Source organism: Microcebus murinus, chromosome 10 (genome assembly GCF_040939455.1).
Source record: "Microcebus murinus isolate Inina chromosome 10, M.murinus_Inina_mat1.0, whole genome shotgun sequence".
Taxonomy (NCBI): domain Eukaryota; kingdom Metazoa; phylum Chordata; class Mammalia; order Primates; family Cheirogaleidae; genus Microcebus; species Microcebus murinus.
In genome coordinates, this window is record NC_134113.1 from 9,243,223 (window position 1) to 9,264,394 (window position 21,172).

Sequence of the window (21,172 nt, forward strand, 5' to 3'; positions counted from 1 at the left end):
AGCAGGTGCTGGGAGAGGCTTGGGGTTGGACGGTCGCCACGTGACCAGGACTGTGCCTGAACCCATCTGCGCGTGTCTCTCAGGTGGCTGGGCTGACACCGAGGCTTCGGGATGTTCAGGGGCCATGGTGGTCATTGGGACCCCAGAGGAGATGGCTGGGGAAGCCGAGAGGGGACAGATCCTGAAAGGAAGCTGTGTGGGCGGAGCCTTCTGCCCAGAGCCCCGTCCAGCAGGGCGTGGGGGGGCATCTGGGACCCTCAGGCCGCACCAGACAGAGCTTGGCTTTGTTCCTAGGCAGATGCAGTTTCAGTTTCTGTCGCAGATGCTCTTCTTAGAGGATGAGTTCTTAAGTCCCCGAAAGCAGGAAGAGGTACTCTGTGGACTGGTATTTATAGAATATCCTTCATGGAAACAAAACCAAATAAAGCAAGCTAGCCGGCAAGAGGGGAAGACCTCTGCCCTAGTGACCTGCGCACCGGGTGGCCACAGCACACTCATGCCAAGACCCCGGGCTTGCGCTCAGGAAGAGCAGGGACAACACAACAGCCCTGCCACTGCCACGGCTAGAGGATCAGGCCTGCCTCAGGAAAAGCTCTGTCACTCCACTCAGAAGGGCACAGAGCTGGGTGAGCAGGGACCAGGGGAATGCTAGGTAAGCCGTGTGCCCCCTTGGCTTGAGGGCAGCAGTGTGGAACGCAGCCAGGGGCTGTGGGTTCAAATCCCAGCCCTGCTGCTTAGCAGCTTGGTGTGCATGGTTCTTTAACCTCCAGGGCAATGAGCAGGGAGGCGCCCACCTTCCAGGGCTGCTGCGAGTTACAGGAGACAAGAGCAATAGCACTACTAACACCACAATGTGTAATGCCACCATTTATTACTTCTTTATTGCATTAAGAAAGTGATTCTATTTCTAGGGACGAAACAGCATCATAGACCTATTCTCAGAAGAGAATTCCCTTTGTTCCCAAGCCTTTTGTGACCCACTTTAAATTCGCTTACCTACAGCACAGAGATGGCCTCAAAGTGGAGGGAGGGGGAGTTAGGGCCCTCTGCTGAGGCCCGTTTTCCCTCGGTCCATGCAGTGGGTCCCCCGCCTCTCCCTGGCCCTGCACTGGGCTGCAGGGAAACGACCCCTGCACCACAGAGTAGCAGGGGGCTTTGGCACGGGCCTTTGACTTTTCAGAGGCCATACACACTGGAGTCCCTGGGTGGGACAGGGAGGCTGGGGGTGGGAGGGCAGAATCCAGCAGGGCCCTGGATACTGACAAAATGGCCACAGGTCTGAGCTCCGGCTCCATCACTGTGTGGCCTGTGCAAGGTGCGCGTCTCTGGGCCTGCTTCCTCTGAAAAGAGAACGGCAATCCCAGCAGACAGCCCTGGGGGCACCCTGCCCTGCCCCCAAGGCAGAGAACGTGTGAAATAGTGCAACTCAGGCTTTGGGCCCCCTTGGACCCGTCTAACCTTTCCCCTGTCTGCAGAAACGGGGCATATCCAGGAAGCCCTCGGCCTCCCAGAGTGCTGGGTCTCAAAGAACTTCTGCTGACCTCTTGGAGCCACTTTCCACTCTGGTCTTTTCAGGGAGTGCCCACTGCCTGACTCGGGAACCCGGCTTGCTACGCGGCAGCCAGCAGAGGCATCACCCATGGGGACATACAAAGACTGTCCGCCTCGGCCACACCCCACCCCAGCCCTGGTCCTCCCTAGCACCAGCACAGAAGCACAAGGCCGTTACCAGTTCACCCTGGCTCAGCAGCCACCATGGCAGCCCAAACAGCGCACGCCCCACCTCCGAGAAGCCCAAGTGCCCGGCCTGCTCTCCTTTGGCAGCTCCAGAACCAGCGCTTTTCCTAGGCCAGCTCCCTTGGTTCCCTGCCACCTGCCCCACACCCTGTGGCCGTCCCAGACCCCCAATGCTCCCCTGGTCTCCCTGAACCCTCACCGATGACAGCTGGGGCAGGTCCAGGAATGGGGCCCAGGGTTCTACTCTGGATCTAGAAGCACAGGGCTGAGAGGCTGGCGAAGGGGAGAAACTACCACCCAGAGGTGGGAACACTTGTAGCAGCCACAGGTTATTCCAGGGAGGCAGTGGCAGGAGGAGGGGTGGCTCGAGAGCAGTCTCTGTTGGGCCTGTGACAGTTCAGGTGCACAGGATTTTTCTTCCCATTCCGCCGAGACCTGCTGAAGGCGCCCTCGGCGGGGCTTGCAGGCTAGCCACAGCTCCACACTCGGGCCCTGTGTTCTGAGCAACAGTGACGGTCCTGGCTGAGGCTGCGAGGGAGGGAGTGGCCTCCAGCCTCCTGCGCAAGGTGCGGAACACAGGTCCAGTCTGCACCCACACCCTCGACAGCCCCGAGAGCTGTGGGATAAAGTCTGATGCGGGCTGAGGACAGGACACCCGCTGGCCACCACGGCCCAGGCAAATGTTGGTTAAGGCTAATCCCCGTCCCGCCTCAGCACCAGACCCCTCCTCCCCACGCCAGGCCCAGCTCGGGCTGCACTTCCTGGCTGCGCTATGGCGCCGTCATCACGCTCTGCTCGCCATGGTCCACACTCCAGAGGCGGTAAAACTCTGCAAAGTCCACATAGGGCTCGACGCGGCCGTCCTCGCCAGGCGGGAGGGAGTGGGCGGGCCGCGAGCGGAAGAGGCCCCCGTCGGAGCTGGAGCTGCTGCTCTGAGTGTGCGTGTTGGTGGACTGCAGGGTCAGCGTCGGGCTCTGGCTGTGGGACCACAGGAGGGGGCGGTCAGCGGCAGCTAGGCCAAGGGGGCCTTGGTTTCCAGGGGGGGACAGCCCTGCCTCTCCCAGCCCCACAGGCTGCAGGCTGTTCTGGGAGAGGTGACCATTAAGAGCCGGCCTGGCCAGACGCTCTTACAGACAGACAAAAAGTCAAATGTATTTTTAAAGCACTAGCTGCATGTGGCTACTTAAATTAACTAAAGTTAAATAAGATGGAACACTTGGTTCAAATGCTTAGTAGCCACGTGTGGCCAGGGGCTACTGTGTGGCCAGCAGACACGGAGCATTCCCACCGTGGAGGACGTTCTGCTGGGCAGCGCTGAGCTACCCAGCACCCATCTGATCTCCCCCGCCCGCCCTGCGCTCATCACAGGCCGCGGGGTGTCTTCCTTCAGGAAACCTCCCTCTGCTCCCCCACCTTGGCTACCCACTGTGGCCAGCTGGGACTACCACTCAGATGCTGGAGGGAGGCAAGGGGCTGGCTGGGGCCAGGGTTAGAGGCAGAGGAGGAGGGCGCATGTCCAGCCTCGTTTGTGGCCACAGCGATCACCCCTACCTTGTGGACACAGCGGAGGCTTCCTCTGGGCAGCCCGGAGGGGAGGTGGGGAGCCACGCCCTCCCACACCCAAGATGCCTGCTCCGCAGGCCCTGCCAGACCGGCGGCAGCTGCGCCGTTAGCAGCAACACAGGCCAGGCGGAAAGGAAGGCGCTGGGTGAGGTGGAGGGCAACAGGGCCACTCCCTCCCCAGGGCCCTTCTAATTGGCCACATCCTGCTCAGCTCCATCCTCACCATACCCAGCGTGGGCTGGGTGTGGCATCTCTATTATTCCATGCAGGGCTGGAATGTGGAAACCAGATCCTGGTCCCCTGTGTGGTGGGTGTGAGGGGTGTGCATTCCACGGAAGTGCAGGGGTGGGGCGGACTCCAGACCTGCCAGGCAGGTCTGCAGCTGGGAGGGGGCCTGCCCACACCCCTCACCCCAGGCTGCTGCCACCGCCTCTCCCCGGACCCCCACTCCCAACTGAAACTAAACTCACTTCTAAGCTAACATTGGACATTTTAGTCAGAGAGCACAGGATAAGCCAGTACAGGCCAAAAATGTCCCCCAAGCATGGATACCATAGGAAGGCCACCCTACATCACATACTCCAAAAATGGGAGAAAAGGACAAGAGAACCGTCCTGTTGAATGAAAACTAGTTATGGGGCCCACGAGAAAACACAAGCAGTAGGCTGTCACCATCAGCTACCTGACTGGACACCCCACCTGTCCCCACCCTGTCCCCAAACCTCCAGCCCACCCCAGGCCCGGATGCAGCAGCGGCTGACCAGTACAGCCGTGCCTCCTGCTCAGCCTCCAGGGATCCACCCTCCCTGGAATTGAGAGGGGGATTGGGGAGACACAGGTCCCCAGGGCATCTCCCCTCGGATACTCAGCCACAGGACTTGGCTCTGTGGCCATTTCTGCCCAGGTAACCAGGGCTGTTCCCAGGACACGCCATGGGGTGCAGGGCTGGGAGGGGGGCATGGGGCTTACTTGGTGAGGGTCGGGGTGGCTTCGTCCAGGGTGGGGGCACTGGGGGCCCCGTTGACCATCTGGCCCTGGGAGGGCATGACGAGGGAGAGGGTCACGCTGGTCTTGCTGGTGCTCTGGGCGCTCGAGTAAGGCACGGACACGGGGTACACGCGTCCCCCTGCGGCTTTGGGAGGAAGACAGCAGTGGGCACAGGCGGCAGCGGAGGGAAGAGGGCCAGTGGGGGCAGAGCTGCGCCAAGGCCTGGCGGGGGTGGTGTCTGAGGGCTGAGAGCGTGGGTGGTGGCCATGCCTGGCCCCCCGTGGCTCCCCAAGCCCCAGTGTGACCCCACCCCCACCCCTTGGGACAGCTTAGGCGAAGTGTTCCTTGGCAGACACTCTTCCAGCCAGGCCAAGACCTCCTTTCAGCAGGAAAGCCTGCTGCTGCTCAAAGTAGGAACAGAGTCAAATGCTCAAGCCGCCTCAATGAAAGGGTTACTGCCCGGCTTCCCACGGACGCTTTAATCCAGAGGATAAGTTTGCTCCTAGTGGAGGCTGACCCAATAAAAATACGGTCGCAACAACAACAAGCCAGAGGAACTCCAGCACCCCCGGTGTCCCTGGGAGAACAAACCCATCTGTGGACACTTGGCCTCTAAGGTTTGCTTGTTTAAAAAAGGAAAAGAAATGCAGCCCTCAGGAACTGAAAGTCTCAACACTAAGCAGCTCTGGGAGGGAGCACAAGCAAAGAACAATCACCTCTTTTCCTAGGCGACTTGGTTTAAGAATTAAAACATCAGAAAGTCCGTTTGTGAATTGTACAGTAAAGGGAAAAAAAGGTACAAAGTAAAATGTCATCCCTCTACTCCCAAGTTCCCACAATGTGGCCCAGGGACAGACCAGGCTTTGGGGCCTGACCATCTGTCCACATGCCCAACCTCAACTAGGCCTCTTCTTTCTTAAGCCTCAGTTTCTTCTTCTGAAAAATGGGGGTGCCACCTGTCTCTAGGGTTGCTAACAAGGACTAAAGGAAATAACAGATAATACACCTGGCACATAGTAGGCTCTCAACCAGTGGCAGCCCTCGTCGCTACTGCATGGGCTGTGGCTCTGCAAATTGCTTGTTCACGTACCCAGGTCTTCAGGAGGGAGCCAGGGCATTATCCTCATTTTACAGACAAAAGGCAAAGATCAGCACACAGCTCAGAAAGGCTGAAAGTCAGAGAACCTGGAGTAGAACCGCTCTAAGCCAGGCCTCCCAGCTCCAGGCCACTGCCTCAGCTGCTCCGCACCCACCTCAGGGCCCCCCATGGCGTCCTCAGGCACTGCCATCCGCACAGCACACTTACCTGGGGAAGGGGTCGGTGTGGGCTGGCTCATTTCACCCAGTGGGTAGCCAAAGTTCCTCACCAACAGGGTCATGTCCTCATGCCGTGGACAGAACTTGGCACGCTCCCCACCACTGGCGAAGGTGTCTCCGTGGATGCGCTTCACCCGGTCAACCACAGCCTGGGCCACTGCGTCCAGGGAGGTCTGCTTGGCAAACTCGGTGTCAATCATTGCAGCGATCTCCTGGAGGACAGGGGAGCAAGACCCTGGTGAGGAACAGGGGTGGTCCAGGATTGGGGCCATAACTCCAGAGATCTGAGTCAGGAGACTCAAGAGTCACTGGCTCCACAGGTGGAGGAAGTCCCTGCCAGCCAAGCTTGCAATTTGAGATTTTCAAGGTATTCAGGATAATCTTTCTGGAACTTTCTCATTAGAAAAGGCATAATACCCTACAATCTCTCTGATTATTGGCTTCCACAACTCTAAAATGGGGACAATATACAGCTCACTGAGTTATATGAGGATTGAATAACACAGTGGATGCAGGAGCACTCTGCAGACCATTAAAAGACCCGGTAAAGACTGCTGTTACTACCAAGCTTTCTTTCCTGGAGCAAACTCATTGTAGGCTGTGATATGCCAGGCATTTTCTCGGGATTCATTCTGGGGATGCGGAATGCAGACACGGTCCCTGCCCTCAGAGAAGTCACTGTCTAGTGTACAGATGTTTTTGGACTTAGGATGAGGCTATGTCCTGATAAACCTATGGAGTTGAAAATGGCATAAGGTGAAAAATGCATTGAATACACCTAACCTACTGAACAGCACAGCTTCGACTAGCCTGCACTCAGAACACTAGCCTATAGTTGGGCAAAATCACCTAACATAAAACCTGTTTTATAATGAAGTATTGATTATCTCATGTAATTTATTGAATACTGTACTGAAAGTGAAAAACAATGACTGTATGGGTACTTGAAGAACAGTTTCTACCAAATGCATATCACTTTCACATCAACATAAAGTTGAAAAATCCTAAGTTGAACTATCACAAGTCAGGGACTATCTGTATTCTAGAATCTAATAAGCAGAAGCCACTGGATAATTCTATCATGAAGACCAAAAACAAAACAAAACAAAAAAGGAAGAAAAAAAATCATATGGACAGATCAGAAACACAAACAAACAATGCTCTGTATGATGGCTGGCCTAGTATCTTAGTGGTAGGAGGGCAGGAGGTGACAGGAAATGACTTGGACATGGCTGGGGAGGCCTCAGTTCCATCACTAACCAGCTATGTCACTTCAGGCAAAACCCTGAAACCCATGGGCCCCAAGTTCCCAGCTCCACGTGGGAGTAAGCCCCTGCCCTCTGCGCTACAGGCTGCTGGAAGGAAAGATAAAACAGGTAAAAAACTCAACACAGGGATCAGGCAAAGTTAGGCACTTAAAACTTTTTCTTCCTGATTTCCACTTTAAAAAGACAAAGCGGATTCTTCCTGTAAGAATCACAGACAGAAAAAAGACTACAACAGGAACTTTTCTTAGCCACCCGGCAATCCAAGGTTAGATAAAGGCAGCTTCCCTTCAAAATCACCCCTGCAGTGACTGTCTCAAGGTCATGCTTTGGTGACAGCTGCCTGCTGTGTATGCTCCAAGGTGCAGGAAAAATAAGCAGCTCTCACTGGCCGCGGATCTACGTTTACCACACCTGACCTTACCACACTCCCACAAAGGCAGATGCTACCGTCCCCACTGCGGAGATGAGGAATGGACAGTAAATCGCCTGCCGCCCAGAGAGGGGAGCGAAGCCCCAGGGCAGGATGTGATGGACTATGGGACTTAAGACTGAGCCAGGGGGCTGTGCAGCAGGCCACACCCTTTCTGGGCTCTCCTCCTGGCCCAGGCTTCTTCCCAAGGGGCTCAGAGCAATGCTGTGCCGTGGAAATTCACACCTCACCCTCTTCCCTGAAGGCCTCGCTCAGGCCCTGGGGACCAACATTACTTCAAGCCTAGAATAAGCAAAGCTTTTGGGTAAGTGGGTGTTTTCAGAGCTCTGGGCTTTTCCTTCTCCCAGCCTTTTTTATTTTTTGTAAAGATGGGATCTCACTGTGTTGCCCAGGCTGGTCTTGGACTCCTGGCTTTAAGCAATCCTCCTGACTCGGCCTCCCAAATTGTGGGATCACAGGTGTGGGCCACCACTTTGAACCCAGAGGCAGAACTTGAGAACCAGAGCTCCCAGTGGCCAGGGAGCCTACAGGTCAGCCATGCTCTGCAACCGCTGGCTTACCCAGGCCCAACTCACCTGGTTGGCCTGCCCGGGCCCGTGGGCTGCCTCCAGAGCCTTGTACAGTCCCTCGGACATCAGCACCAGGAAGCCAGTCACTCCATCCAGTGGCTGTGCACCGTGGATTTCTGGCTCTGCAATGATTGGTTTGGACTTGGCAGCACTATGGGGAGAGAGTGGAGGGAAGAGCTTTGCTTGGAATGGCCCCAGGTGGACGCTGATTCTGCTGAGGGGAGGAATCTATACCCCAAGTGTAAAACAAAACACACAACCTGATGAGAGGAAAAGAAATAGAGGAAAGAGAGAATCAGAAAACGTACCTGTCTTCTTACAGCAGCTACTAAAACAAAACTCAGAGGGGCCAGAAAAATTGGCAGGCAGCTGAGGTCATGAAGGCAAAAGTCAAATGCCTCATTTTGGCCAGTTCTGCACCTCCTGTCCACAGAACCTGGGCAGTGGCAGGGCAGGGCATGGGCTAGCAAGAGGGAGAGGTTATTTTTTAAAAGACTGTTCCTCTTGCTATCACTTGAGTTCCTCCGAGACAGGTGTCCAAGCCAACTGAGACCCCAAACACACTCTCGACTTGCACAGGAATCATTATTTACTAATGTGGCATCAGAGTCATTAAATGTCAAAAAGTTCCAACATGAGTAAGTACACAAGAAGGTGAGTATACAAGGAGTTCCTAGCAACAATATTCAGGAGAGTAAAGTCTGGAAACATCCTGAGGGGCTGTCAGTAGAAGCTGGAATCCTACCGACAATTATAAAGAATGATGTCGCCTGATTGTAAGATGTGCAGGAACAGAGGGATGGACATCTTTTTTTTTTTTAAATTTTTATTTTTTAAAGATGAGGTCTCATTCATCTTGCACTTGCCCAGGTTAGAGTCCGGTGGTGTGATCTTAGCTCACTGCAGCCTCAAATCCCTGGGCTCCAGTGATCCTTGCACCTCAGCCTCCAGAGTAACTGGGACTACAGGTGCACACCACTATGTCTGGCTAATTTCTAAATTTTTTTATAGCGATGGGGTCTGTGTTGCCCATGCTGGTCTCAAGCAATTCTCCTGCATTGGCCTCCCAAAGTGCTGGGATTACAGGCGTGAGCCACCACACCTGGCCAGGGATGGGCATCTTTACTGGCAACTGTGAGGCGCATGTAAACTTACCCCCACCTCACCAAGTTGTATGTATTAAATATGTGCAACTTTGTGTATGTTGGTCATAACTCAAGGTTTAAAAAAAAAAAAAAAAAGGAAATAGCTCTTACTTCACATGCCAATGGGGAAAAAAAAAAAGAAAAAGAAAAGAAGAGGGAGTGGCAGGACACTGGGCAGGGCATGGAGCATGTGTGGGTGTCCTGAAGAGGATGCCTGTGCCTCAGACCCCATGAAACACATGCATGTATGTGTGCACATGTGCACGTGCACAGAGATCAGAGGGCAGAATACACAGAAACTAGCAGCCCCTGGGGATGGAGTCCTGGCTTGGGGTGGGAAGAAGACTCCCTCTCTCTGTATAGATCCCAGCACTGTTTGAGGCATTTTAAACCACAGATGACTTTCCAATAAAGCAAACAGAACCCCACAAAATAGGGACAAAAGTTCCCAGCTCAATTGTCTAAATCTTGGGAGGGTAAGGAGTTTTAACATGTGCTTTCTAAGCCATAAGGCCTGGCCTTTGCTGATGGGGTCTTTGATTCCTCCAGGGCTCTGGCCATGACATTAAATGCCACAACAGGCATCACGCAAGTACATGCCTGTATCTCCCAACCACCATTTCACAGACAGGTTGGCCAGAGGTTAAGGACACAGGCTCTAAATTCAGGCTGCCTGCCTTCGAGTCTGCCTCGGTCTATCACTTGCCCTCTGATCAGGGCAGGCCACCTTATGTCTCCATGCCTCAGTTTCCTCTCATGAAAACGTCTTTGGGATGGCGATGGTAACTACCTCATGGGCCTGAACTGAGGAAGGAATGAATAACAGGATGTATGTATGGAACTGTGACCAGGCTTGGCACAACAAAAACTCATAATTATCATTTCTGTCCATTTTGCTACTGCAGGCACTTGGGTGACACCCCGACTGGCGGTGTCCTTGGAGGGAAGTTACAATGCGCCTCACACCGCTGCCCCAGCCCCAGCCATGCGCAGCTCTGACCAACAGGCCTCTGGTCCGTCCATCCCTGTCCATGCCAGGCACCTCATGCCAACGCTGACTTCTCCTGCCAGGCCCTATGGCACTGGTTGCTGCCCCTGGCCTTAGCCCAGCTCCCCAACTTGACCCCTTGCCAGCCTAGCTCTGTGGGATCCCAGCTCCCGCCCCACACCAACCTCCCTGGGAGGAAGAGAGAGTCACCTTGGGCTCTGAACTACTTCAACTGCACCGCTGTTGCTACAGCCTAAAATCTGCTTCTGCCCTGGGCCTCTGATCTTACAAACGAACGAGGGACAGCTGGGCAGGCACCTACCTGAGCAGGTCGATGTCCGTGTAGCCGTATTTGACCTTGTAGTCCCCGATGCGCCTGGTGCTCTCCTGCCCACAGATGATCCCCACTTGCTTGATCTTTCCTGCGTCCAAACCTGTCAGAAGAGGAACGATGCAACAATCCCATTCCTTGTTCATAAAGAACAAGAAGGGGACAGGGACATATCTGTGAAAACCAGGCAGTGAGGACCCACTGAATAGGAGAGGAAGACAACGTGAGGGCGCCGTGGAAAGCAGCTAACCCAAGTCCCCAGGGTCCTCAGTCCCCATCCCCATCAGGACACCCCCACCCAGAGCCCCCTCCACGGGCACTCCAGCACTGCCCAGCACCGCCCTGGGTCTGCCTCTGCCCCTACGGCCCTCAGAAGGGAGGGAGAAGCTACTGCGGCAGCTGGAATCGCAGGACTTCTTGGGCCTTTCTTGGTCTCCACCAATAACTGTGAGTAACTGCTATGTGCCAGGTACTCAAGGAAGCATTTTAAGTGAACCAATTTTTAATCCTCACAACACCTTGAGGTAGGTTATTATTATTATTCTCATTACACAGATGAGGAAACTGAGGCACAGAAAACTTCAGCAAGTTCTAGTCACCAACTAGTAAGCAACAGAGCTAGGATCCAACCCAGGCAGGCTGGTCCCAGGGACAAGGTGACAGCCCCTCCACTACATGCCCCTGTCTACCCAGACAACAAAGGAAGGGCTAGGGTGCGCCCACGGGGGCCAGGCCCACTCCCACCGACCCTGGCCAAGGCACTCTCTCACCCACCCAGCTGTGAAAGGCGGAAGAGCTCGTCCTCGTTCTCTGTGGTGTGGTCCACGTTCAGCTGTGTCACCTGCAACCCGTCCACCGTAGATTTGCATAAGAGTGCACGGTTTGTACCTGCAGCAGAATTTGAGCAGCTAAGCAAAGACCAAGGAGAGGGAAAAATAGGACACATTGAAAAGACAGAGAGAGAAAAAGCAGGCATCTCACACAGGAACACACAGCAAAAGAGCAAAACAGGCATAGAACACCGAGGAGAGTCACCAGTCAGGGACAGCTGATGATACTAAGGAATTAGGTTAAACTTTTGCAGCCTAATCCTAGGATTATGGTTTTAATAAAAAAGACCTTTTCTGTAGAGGTATATACTGAAATATTTACAGATAACATGACAATGTCTGGGGTTCGGTTCAAAACAATGTGGGGACAAAGGGCTACAGATGAAACCAGATTGGCTGTGAGCTGATAACTGGGGTTGGGGATTGGCACTTAAAAGCTCATTAAATACTACGCACTCCATTTTTTTATATTTTGGAAGTTTTTCCACACTGAAATCTTAAGGAAAGGAGGAAGAGTAGGAGGGACCTCACCACGGGGTCTCTGTACAGAGTTCCTGCAGGGTGAACATCACCCTGCAGCCGTCTCTGCTCCCCAGACAGCCCGTCCTTTGCCCACAAATCCCAACGTCCCTGTCACAGCCCCGTCCCACAGCTGATCATGGGGATGCCAACTGGGTTTCCACAGCCAGGTAACCTTTTCCAGAAGCAGCAGCCACTGAGGCCACCCAGAGATGGGACACAACTCGCTCAAGGCCACAGCCAGTTAGAGGCAGAGTGGGGACTAAAACCAGGACACCGGCCTCCCATGGCCTCCAGCTGGGGCTGAGACGTGACTGTGGAGTAAGGAGGAAACACACCCAACGGCCTCAGGAGACTCTGGGTCTAAAGCATCTAAGTGTCCGGAAAGCACATCGCCAAGTAGTACACCGACCCCTGCAGCTGACCGCCTCTCCCCCAGCCCTCACTGCCCCCCACCCCCGCCCGGGACAGAAGGGCAGCTCACCGACATTGGCGACGTAGAGTTTATTGTTGAGAAGGACCGCCACGACGGCCATGGCCCCTCCTGAAATCTCCCTCTCCAACACCTTGAGTCTCTCAAGGATCTTCTGGTACTGAGGAGGCAACTGGTGCTGAGGGACACCCTAGAACCCATCATCAGAGAGGTCAGAGCACATGGGGCCTGGGGACCATCTCACAAACCCTCCCCCTCCCTTAAGAGCAAGGCTTTAGCCTGTGCTGCAGCTCCAGGGCAGGGTTCTTCCAGGAGAGCCGGAGATGGCCTAACTCGGAGAACCAGAACGCAGAGGCCGGCTCTGCAAGTGCTGGTGGGTGATGTGAGCAGGTAAGAGAACAGGCTGTGGACCGACTCAAGTCGAAGGCCCTGGAAAGGTCTCCTCCCCCTATCACTGCCCACCCAATGCTGAGCCTCAGCATGAAGCTGCCCACAGAGGGCCAGGGAGGCCCCTCAAGTGGAAACCCATTGCCAGCACCCCCCCCCCATCAGGAACTGTTCCCATAACTCCTGCTGCTCTGGCCCTGTTATGTCAATGGCCTGTAAGTGACAAGGCAGATGAGTCCTTGCTCCTAGCAAAAGCAAAACCAGGCCTTGACTTGCTTCTCCCGGGGTGCAGGCTGGGGAGATTACCTCTGGCAGCTGGGACTGGAGGCTCGCCTTCTCAGCCAGGGCATCATCGATGGACTCCAGGAAGCTCCTCTCCACCACATCAAAGGCCTGGGGGGGCGAGGCGGGGGGGTGTGCAGAGGACAGGGCAAAGGCTGGTTCAAAACACCAATGTCACCTGATGCTAAAACGCTATTAATAGAACATCAACAAATTCACTGTATTCCCTGCAGGGGCTCATGTGAGGGGGCTTTACACGCAGCACTTCTGCCCCCGGCCCGGCACTGCAAAGCACCTGCTGCTTCCTGCAGACCAAGGTCTCTGACAAAGACCTTCAGCCCCACAGGGTGGCCGCACTGCACAGGTGGCACCGCAGAGGGATCAGAGGCAGAAGACTGCACAGAGGCCACGAGCAGTCTTGGAACAGACCACCTGGTGTGAACTCCAGCTGTATCGCTTCGGCCTCATCTATGCGATGGAGATGAGTGTATTCTGAGAGCAAAGCAAGTTAATCCACCCTTAGCACAGCACCCGGCTCGGAGAAACTGCCAGATCAATGATGGCTCGTATGGTAACTACAACTCTTCCTGAGAGGCTCCTGTCAAATCCTGCTGGCCCCTGGACACTGGTGACACTGACACCTTCCCCTGGGCATGGGATCTGCTAAGAATCACTGGCACAGGAGCACAGAGGGCATAAGGGTAAGAGGAGGCTGAGATCACTGTTCTTGAGGACCAGGAATCCATCCTCTCAACTAAAACAAAGTGCTTCCAGACATGCTTTTAAAAGGGGATGCCAGCAGAAAACCCCCCAAACTGGAGCAAGCAGAAAGGCAGAACTGGCCAGTGAGGGCAGCAGCCAATCACGGGTGGGGAGCCAAGGTCTTCTCCCCAAAGCCCAGGGATGCTTTCAGCCCCTAAAGGCTGAGCACCAGCCCACATCCAAAGGAAAGGGATGGCTCTAAATGACCCCATTTCTACCAGGGCCTGCTCTGCCCCCACTCCAAACTCACGTCCCTAACCTCCCCTTCCTCCAGCAGGATCCCCTTCAGACCCAACCCCGCCAGCCATGGAAGGCCTGCTCCTGGCCACCTAGTCCTGGACTCCTGGGAGGGCAGCCCCTGCCCCTGGAAGCTGCTCCCGGAGTTGTTACTGTGCAGGAGGGAAGAAGCGAGCAGGACCTTGAGACCAACCTGGCAACATGTTATAGATGCAGGGCCCGAGCCCAGGAGAATGGCAGGGGAGACATGATTCGGCTGGGTCCCCGCTTGCTCCCCAGCACCATTACCTGCAGCAGCACACGCCGCACATCGGCCTCAGTGTGCTCGGCGTTGAGCTGGCCCAGCAGGAGCTCTGCAGACAGCCGCTGGGCCACAAAGTTGGTCACCCGGTTGCCATCGTAGCCATTGAAGACCCCATACAGGAAGCAGTTGTTCTCACTCCTAGCAGAGGGAAAGGACACGAGACCTAAGACCAGAGGCTCACAGAGGTGGAGGAAGAGGAAGTTGGGGAGACTGAAGACACAGCGGCTATGGCTTCAAGTGCCCATCTGGTCCCCCCACTTCACTCTGGCTATGACCTTCTGGATGCTCCTTCCATATCCCCCATTGTAGCAGACCTTTAGCTGGTCTGAAGTCCAGCTGTGGAAGAGACAGCAAGGGAGGCCACCTCCCATGGGCCACATCTCACCAGCAAGCCCCATACAAGACAGCAACAAGATGGGTGTTTTCCTTGCTTGCAAACCAACTTTCTGTGCCCGGGAGAGCAAGGCTGGCAGGCACACCTGAACTTGAGCCAGTTGTCCTCTGGCGGGTGGGTCTCAGTGCCCTTGCCATCAGCAGAGTAGCTGCGGTTGGAGGCTGAGCCAACCCCGGAGAGGTGGCAGAGCGGCAGGTCGTCCGTCCAGCTTGGCTGCTGCTCCTGGAGAAGGACACCAGAAACTGTCAGGCGCCACCTCTTCCCCAGGGACCCCACCTTACCTTTTTTTCTCCAACAAAACCTAGCAGGCCCAGGACCCCACACAGAGGGTTCTACTTCCTTCTGGAAAAACATGATGCTTGTATGAACAGACACCTGCAGAAGGGTTTGCTATTTTTTGGCTAGTCCACAAATTGGTTCCCCAGGAAACCTGAAAAAGACAACAGCGTTCCCAAATGTGAGGCTTGGCAATGGTTTCCAGGAGTGAGCTATGTTAGGAAACACCAGTGAAACACACACACAAATGAAGCAAACTCTTAGTAGGAAACTCTTTGGTGGCCCCACTTCCCAACACGGTGCTCTGAATGCACAGTGCAAAGGAATCCCTTGGACACTGGGTAAAACTGCAGGCCCCAGTCTCAGAATGGCTGGTGCAGATGGAGCCCAGGACATCTGCATTGTATGCAGCTCTTCACAGGTGATTCTCATTCAGGTGGCCATGGACATGGCCTTGAGAAATCTGACTTAAAAGCTAGTCTCACTCCCTCTCCCTGGTATGGGGCCTCCACCCATTCTTTGCTCTGCCCCGGAGTCTTCTCCCGTCTCCCCTGCCAGTCCCAAATGCTTGCAGCCTAGTCCACTCCCTTCTCCTTCTTGTCTGTGATTCTCCAAGTCCTTCAGGACTCCGGCTCAGAAGTTACCACCTCTAGGAATCACCCCTCTCGTGTCCCCCTCCTGTACCCCAGTTCTATCACCCCTGCCTGTGTCTGACTCCCGTTTTGCCCATGGGATCTCACGCAGGCAGTTGAGCATAATCACGGCAGAGCTGCGCACACACACAGACACACACAGCTGTGCAGGCCCTGGCCCAAACACACTGATTCTGAACTCCCTAACTCTCCTCGAGGTGCGCCCTGAGCATCTATGTTTTCAAGCCTCAGAAATGACACTGCCGAAAGGCTCAGGTGCAACGCCCTGCTTCTCACGGAAAGCTTGCCCCACCCGAGCCTCTCGCCTGAGAACAAGGCCTTGTTCACAAGGGCACTCCCAGAAAACCCATGTTATACTAGAACAAACTAAAATAACTGGGAGAGTCAAAGTTCAATTTCAAGGAAAATGATGAACATTTATATTAAAAGCTTTACTGAAATATTAAACACAGATACTTTGTGCGACTTCTTATAAGTTAGTGGTAAGTTTTCAAAAAATGATGTAAAAGTTCAACAGGCTTTTGCAATCAGATACGTAAAAAGCCTGTGGTTAGCTTCTGTGGCAAATTTCTTCCGTGGTTTAATTACATACTGACAGGGAGTGGACTGATTTTTTTTTTCATTTTAATTGTTTTTATGCTGCATTTATCTGTTTTGAGGCTTTAGTTCTATACTTTGCACCTTAGAGCAACTTCTGCAAGGTATGATAGTTTGTTTTATTTTCAAGTTAACACGTAATAAAACTTTTTTGGGTGTGCAGTTTTATGCATGTTAACACACGTAGAGATCTGTGTAACTACTGTCACACTCCACATACAGAACGGCCCCATCACACCAAAACATTCCCTCGTGCTGCCCCTTTGGAGTCACCCTCTCCCCTAACCCCTGGCAACCAATGACCTGCTCTCCACCACTATGGTTCTGCCTTCTCAAGAATGCCTATAAGTGAAATTATGTAGTATTAATACATAACCTCTTGAGACTGGCTTCTCTTACTTAGCATCATGCCTTTAAGATTCATCCAAGTCGCTGCTTGAGTGCATCAATAGTTTGTCCCTCTTTATTGCAGAACAGTATTCCATTGTATGGATGTAGCACAGTTTGTTTATTCATCCACTGAAGGACATTTAGGCTGTTTCCAGCTTTTTACAATTATGAAGAGAGCTGCTATAAACATTCATGTTTTTGTGTGAATGTAACTTTTCATTTCTCTAGGGTAAATACCTACGAGTGAGACTGCTGGGTCATATGATAAGTATGTTTAATTTTATGAGAAACTACCAAACTGTTTTCCAGAGTGGTCATACCATTTGCATTCCCACCAGCAATGCACAGGAGTTCTAGATGTTCCTCATCCTTACCACCACACCACCACGTGGTATTGTCTTCTAGTTTCTTTAAATTTATGTATTCTTTTTTTTTTTTTTTTTTTTGAGACAGAGTCTCGCTTTGTTGCCCAGGCTAGAGTGAGTGCCATGGCGTCAGCCTAGCTCACAGCAACCTCAAACTCCTGGGCTCGAGTGATCCTTCTGCCTCAGCCTCCCGGGTAGCTGGGACTACAGGCATGCGCCACCATGCCCGGCTAATTTTTATATATATATCAGTTGGCCAATTAATTTCTTTCTATTTTATAGTAGAGACGGGGTCTCGCTCTTGCTCAGGCTGGTTTCGAACTCCTGACCTTGAGCAATCCGCCCGCCTCGGCCTCCCAAGAGCTAGGATTACAGGCGTGAGCCACAGCGCCCGGCCTAAATTTATGTATTCTAAGAGGTGTGTAAGGGGTATCTCGTCATAGCTTTAATTTGCACCTTGCTAATGGCTAAAGATGCTGAGCATCTTTTCATGTGCTTATTTGCCATCCATATACCCTCTTTGGCAAGGTGTCTATTTAAATCTTATGCCTGTTTTTAAATTGGGTTATTTTCTTAACAATTGTGTTCTAAGAGTTCTTTACATTATTTTGGATAAAAATCTTTTGTTGGATATGTGATTTGCAAATATTCCCCCCATCTGTAGTTTGGCATTTCATTCACTTAACAGTGTTAAGTGATGAAGTCCATTTTATCCATTTGCTCTTTCATGGTTTTAAATTTTGATGAAGTCCATTTTATCCATTTGTTCTTTCATGGTTTATGTTTTTAGAACCATGTTTTTGGTTTTTTGTAGGTTTTTTTGAGACAAAGTCTCACTCTGTTGCCCAGGCGCTGGAGTGCAATGGTGACCATAGCTCACTGCAGCCTCGAACTCTTTGGCTCAAGCGATCTAGAGCAGCTGGGACTACAGGTGTGTGCCACCATGCCCGCCTACATATATATTTTTTCTTTTAGAGACAGGGTCTCACTATGTTACCCAGGCTGGTCTTGAACTTCTGGTCTCAAGCAATCCTCCCACTTTGGCCTCCCTAAGTGCTGGGATTACAGGCATGAGCCACTGCACGTGGCCTGGAGTCATGTTTAAGAACTCTTTATCCAGACCCATGTCACAAAGATCTCCTGTATTTTCTCCTAAAAGTTTTACAGTTTCACATTTAGACCTGGGATCCATTTTGAATTAATTTCTGTATAAGGCAGGATATGTTGATCAATTTTTTTGTTTTTGTATACAGATGTCCAATTGTCCCAACATCATTTGTTAAAAAGACCAGCCTTTGCACCTTTGTCAAAAATTAAGCGGTTATATTGTGTAGGTCCATTTTCAGACTCTATTCTTTCCATTGATCTATGTGTCTATCTCTCCATGAATATTACACTCTTGATTACTCTATAGTATTGGCTAGTGGGATTCTTCTAACTTTATTCTTTTTTTTTTTTTTTTTTTGAGACAGAGTCTCATTCTGTTGCCCAGGCTAGAGCGAGTGCCGTGGCGTCAGCCTAGCTCACAGCAACCTCACACTCCTGGGCTCAAGCAATCCTGTTGCCTCAGCCTCCCGAGTAGCTGGGACTACAGGCATGTGCCACCATGCCCGGCTAATTTTTTCTATATATATATATTAGTTGGCCAATTAATTTCTTTCTATTTATAGTAGAGACAGGGTCTCACTCTTGCTCAGGCTGGTTTTGAACTCCTGACCTCGAGCAATCCGCCCGCCTCGGCCTCCCAGAGTGCTAGGATTACAGGCGTGAGCCACCACGCCCGGCCCTTCTAACTTTATTCTTTTCAAAATTGTTTTGGCTATTTGGGTTTCTTTGCCTTTCCATATACATTTTTTTTTTTTTTTTTTGAGACAGAGTCTCACTTTGTTGTCCAGGCTAGAGTGAGTGCCATGGCGTCAGCCTAGCTCACAGCAACCTCAAACTCCTGGGCTCGAGTGATCCTTCTGCCTCAGCCTCCTGAGTAGCTGGGACTACAGGCATGCGCCACTATGCCTGGCTAATTTTTTTTTTATATATATATCAGTTGGCCAATTAATTTCTTTCTGTTTATAGTAGAGACGGGGTCTCGCTCTTGCCCAGGCTGGTTTTGAACTCTTGACCTTGAGCAATCCGCCCGCCTCGGCCTCCCAAGAGCTAGGATTACAGGCGTGAGCCACAGCGCCCGGCCTTCCATATACATTTTAAAATCAGCTTGTCTATATCTACAAAAAGTCTTGTTGGGATTTTAATTAAAACTGCTTCAAATTTGGGGAGAATGGACATCTTCACTATGTTGAGTCTCCCAATCCATCAACATGGTATGTCTCTACACTTTCTTGTATCTTTTTGAGAGGACTTTTATTTATTTACTTTTATTCACACAATTTTACCAAGGTCTGAAAAGCTACTAAATGCCTTCTAATAGTCTATGAGCCCAGCAAATATGACTAAAATCTACTAATGGAAAAGATATGGCGGCAAGAGCTGAAATTCTGCTCAGCTCCTGATGACACCAGGCATTTAAAGCTTTCAGGTCAATCCCACTGAGTTCTGGATGCCGTGGAGTCTAACAGTGCACAGAATGAAGCGGACTGCAGAGAGAGCAACTGTAACGGTTAACTGTAACATTTTGCTTCATCTATGAACGATAAGATACAGAAATCCCCCTATGAATTGCTACTTGAAAAGATTTCCTGATATTTTGTACTTTTGAGTTGTTCTTCAGTAACAGTATTATTTAACTGGAAGACTTTAAATAACAAAATAACTCATGTCTTTCAGCAAAGAGGCGAGGAAGAACTCTTAAAAGAAGCTATGACACAGGCAAACTCAGTGCAAACCCCTAGATTGCTTTTTTTTTTTTGAGACAGAGTCTCGCTTTGTTGCCCAGGCTAGAGTGAGTGCTGTGGTGTCAGCCTAGCTCACAGCAACCTCAAACTCCTGGGCTCAAGCGATCCTCCTGCCTCAGCCTCCCGAGTAGCTGGGACTACAGGCATGTGCCACCATGCCCAGCTAATTTTTTCTATATATATTAGTTGGCCAATTAATTTCTATTTATAGAAAGAAATTAATTTCTATTTATAGAAAGTAGAGACGGGGTCTCACTCTTGCTCAGGCTGTTTTCGAAATCCTGACTTCAAGCAATCCGCCTGCCTCGGCCTCCCAGAGTGCTAGGATTACAGGTGTGAGCCACCGCACCCGGCCCCTAGATTGCTTTCATCCTTAACCTATTTATTTCTTTGTTAAATTCTTCAGATTGTTTATTTATAGAGTGTCTCAGGGGGTCAAACTATGAAATATTCTGAATGTCTTTTAGAAGATAGATGCACTTATTCCATAAATTATCTTGGGATATTTCCCAAGGGTTGCTAAAAAAGTAGATTGAGTATAAAACTGTGGAAAATATATGATGAAGGCTTGTGGAGTATCTTAATATCTGCTGAACAAACTAAAGGTGCACTGCTTTGGGATTTAATGTCCAGTATTACTTGATTCATGTATCATTGGAACAACTCATACTTCACTACTTTAATAAAGAATAGAGATTGAAAAAAAAAAAAAAGCTTTCAGGTCAAAAACACCAAAAGAAAAACTGCTTCACAGTAACACAAAATAGTTTCTAGTATAATCTTGACTTGTCTTATTTTAAAGCTAAATAAATGTCTCTCTTAACATAAATGGAAACTTAAATGTGATATCATGTGATTACAGTATATTCATTTAATACATACACTCATTCAACAATATTTGCAGTGCATTTGCAAAAGTTGGCATTATTCTAGGTACTGTGGACAAAGCAGAGAAAACAACAGAGGGGCTCCTTGTGTGAAGCCTCCCTTCCAGGAGGAGAGAGGCTTCAAACACGCAATACAATAAATAAACAAACAAGGCAATTTTAGACAGGGATATGTGCTATGGAGAAAACACACCAGGGTATGTTAGGGTAGGACAGAGAGTGATGGGGAGGGCTCTTTGAGATGAGGTGGTAAGAAAAGCAGACCTCTCCAGAAAGGTGAACTCCGAGCCAGACCTGAACAACTACTGGGCAGTGGCTATTCTAGAAAGTGGGGAAGGAGCCTTCCTGGAAGAGGAAAGGCCATGTGCAAGGACTCTCAGGTGGAAAAAAAGGGTGTTAGGCTTGAAAAAGTGTAAGAATGCCAGTGTGGTCTCTTTAGTGACCACGGCTCAAGGCCATGTTTGCCTAGATGGGAGGCCAGTCCAAGGCTTCTGGGCTGTGGTAAGGAGTTAATTGACAGGGAATTAATTATTTTTTCAAGGAACTGATTTGTTGCCAATCATCCCCTATGCCTCAGATCTGATTAGTATCTCTCCATTGCCAAGGAGCTCACAAAGGTCTCAGATAATCTGGCAAATATACTTCCAAAAGGAAGCTCCTTCTCTAGGGTCT

General features: G+C 51.3%; 1 protein-coding gene across 1 annotated transcript in view; it reads right to left on the reverse strand.

The window, feature by feature from the left end:
* Window positions 1–854: 854 nt before the first annotated feature.
* TAB1 (TGF-beta activated kinase 1 (MAP3K7) binding protein 1) overlaps window positions 855–21,172 on the reverse strand; it is a 30,687-nt gene continuing 10,369 nt past the window's right edge. The window contains exons 2-11 of the mRNA XM_012741687.3: window positions 14,569–14,705; window positions 14,074–14,227; window positions 12,811–12,897; window positions 12,169–12,307; window positions 11,110–11,223; window positions 10,327–10,438; window positions 7,878–8,022; window positions 5,594–5,816; window positions 4,270–4,432; window positions 855–2,715 (exon numbers count right to left, since the gene is read on the reverse strand). Coding sequence (XP_012597141.1) covers window positions 2,508–2,715; window positions 4,270–4,432; window positions 5,594–5,816; window positions 7,878–8,022; window positions 10,327–10,438; window positions 11,110–11,223; window positions 12,169–12,307; window positions 12,811–12,897; window positions 14,074–14,227; window positions 14,569–14,705 — 1,482 coding nt within the window. The 3' untranslated portion in view covers window positions 855–2,507. The remainder of the gene's footprint in view (window positions 2,716–4,269; window positions 4,433–5,593; window positions 5,817–7,877; window positions 8,023–10,326; window positions 10,439–11,109; window positions 11,224–12,168; window positions 12,308–12,810; window positions 12,898–14,073; window positions 14,228–14,568; window positions 14,706–21,172) is intronic.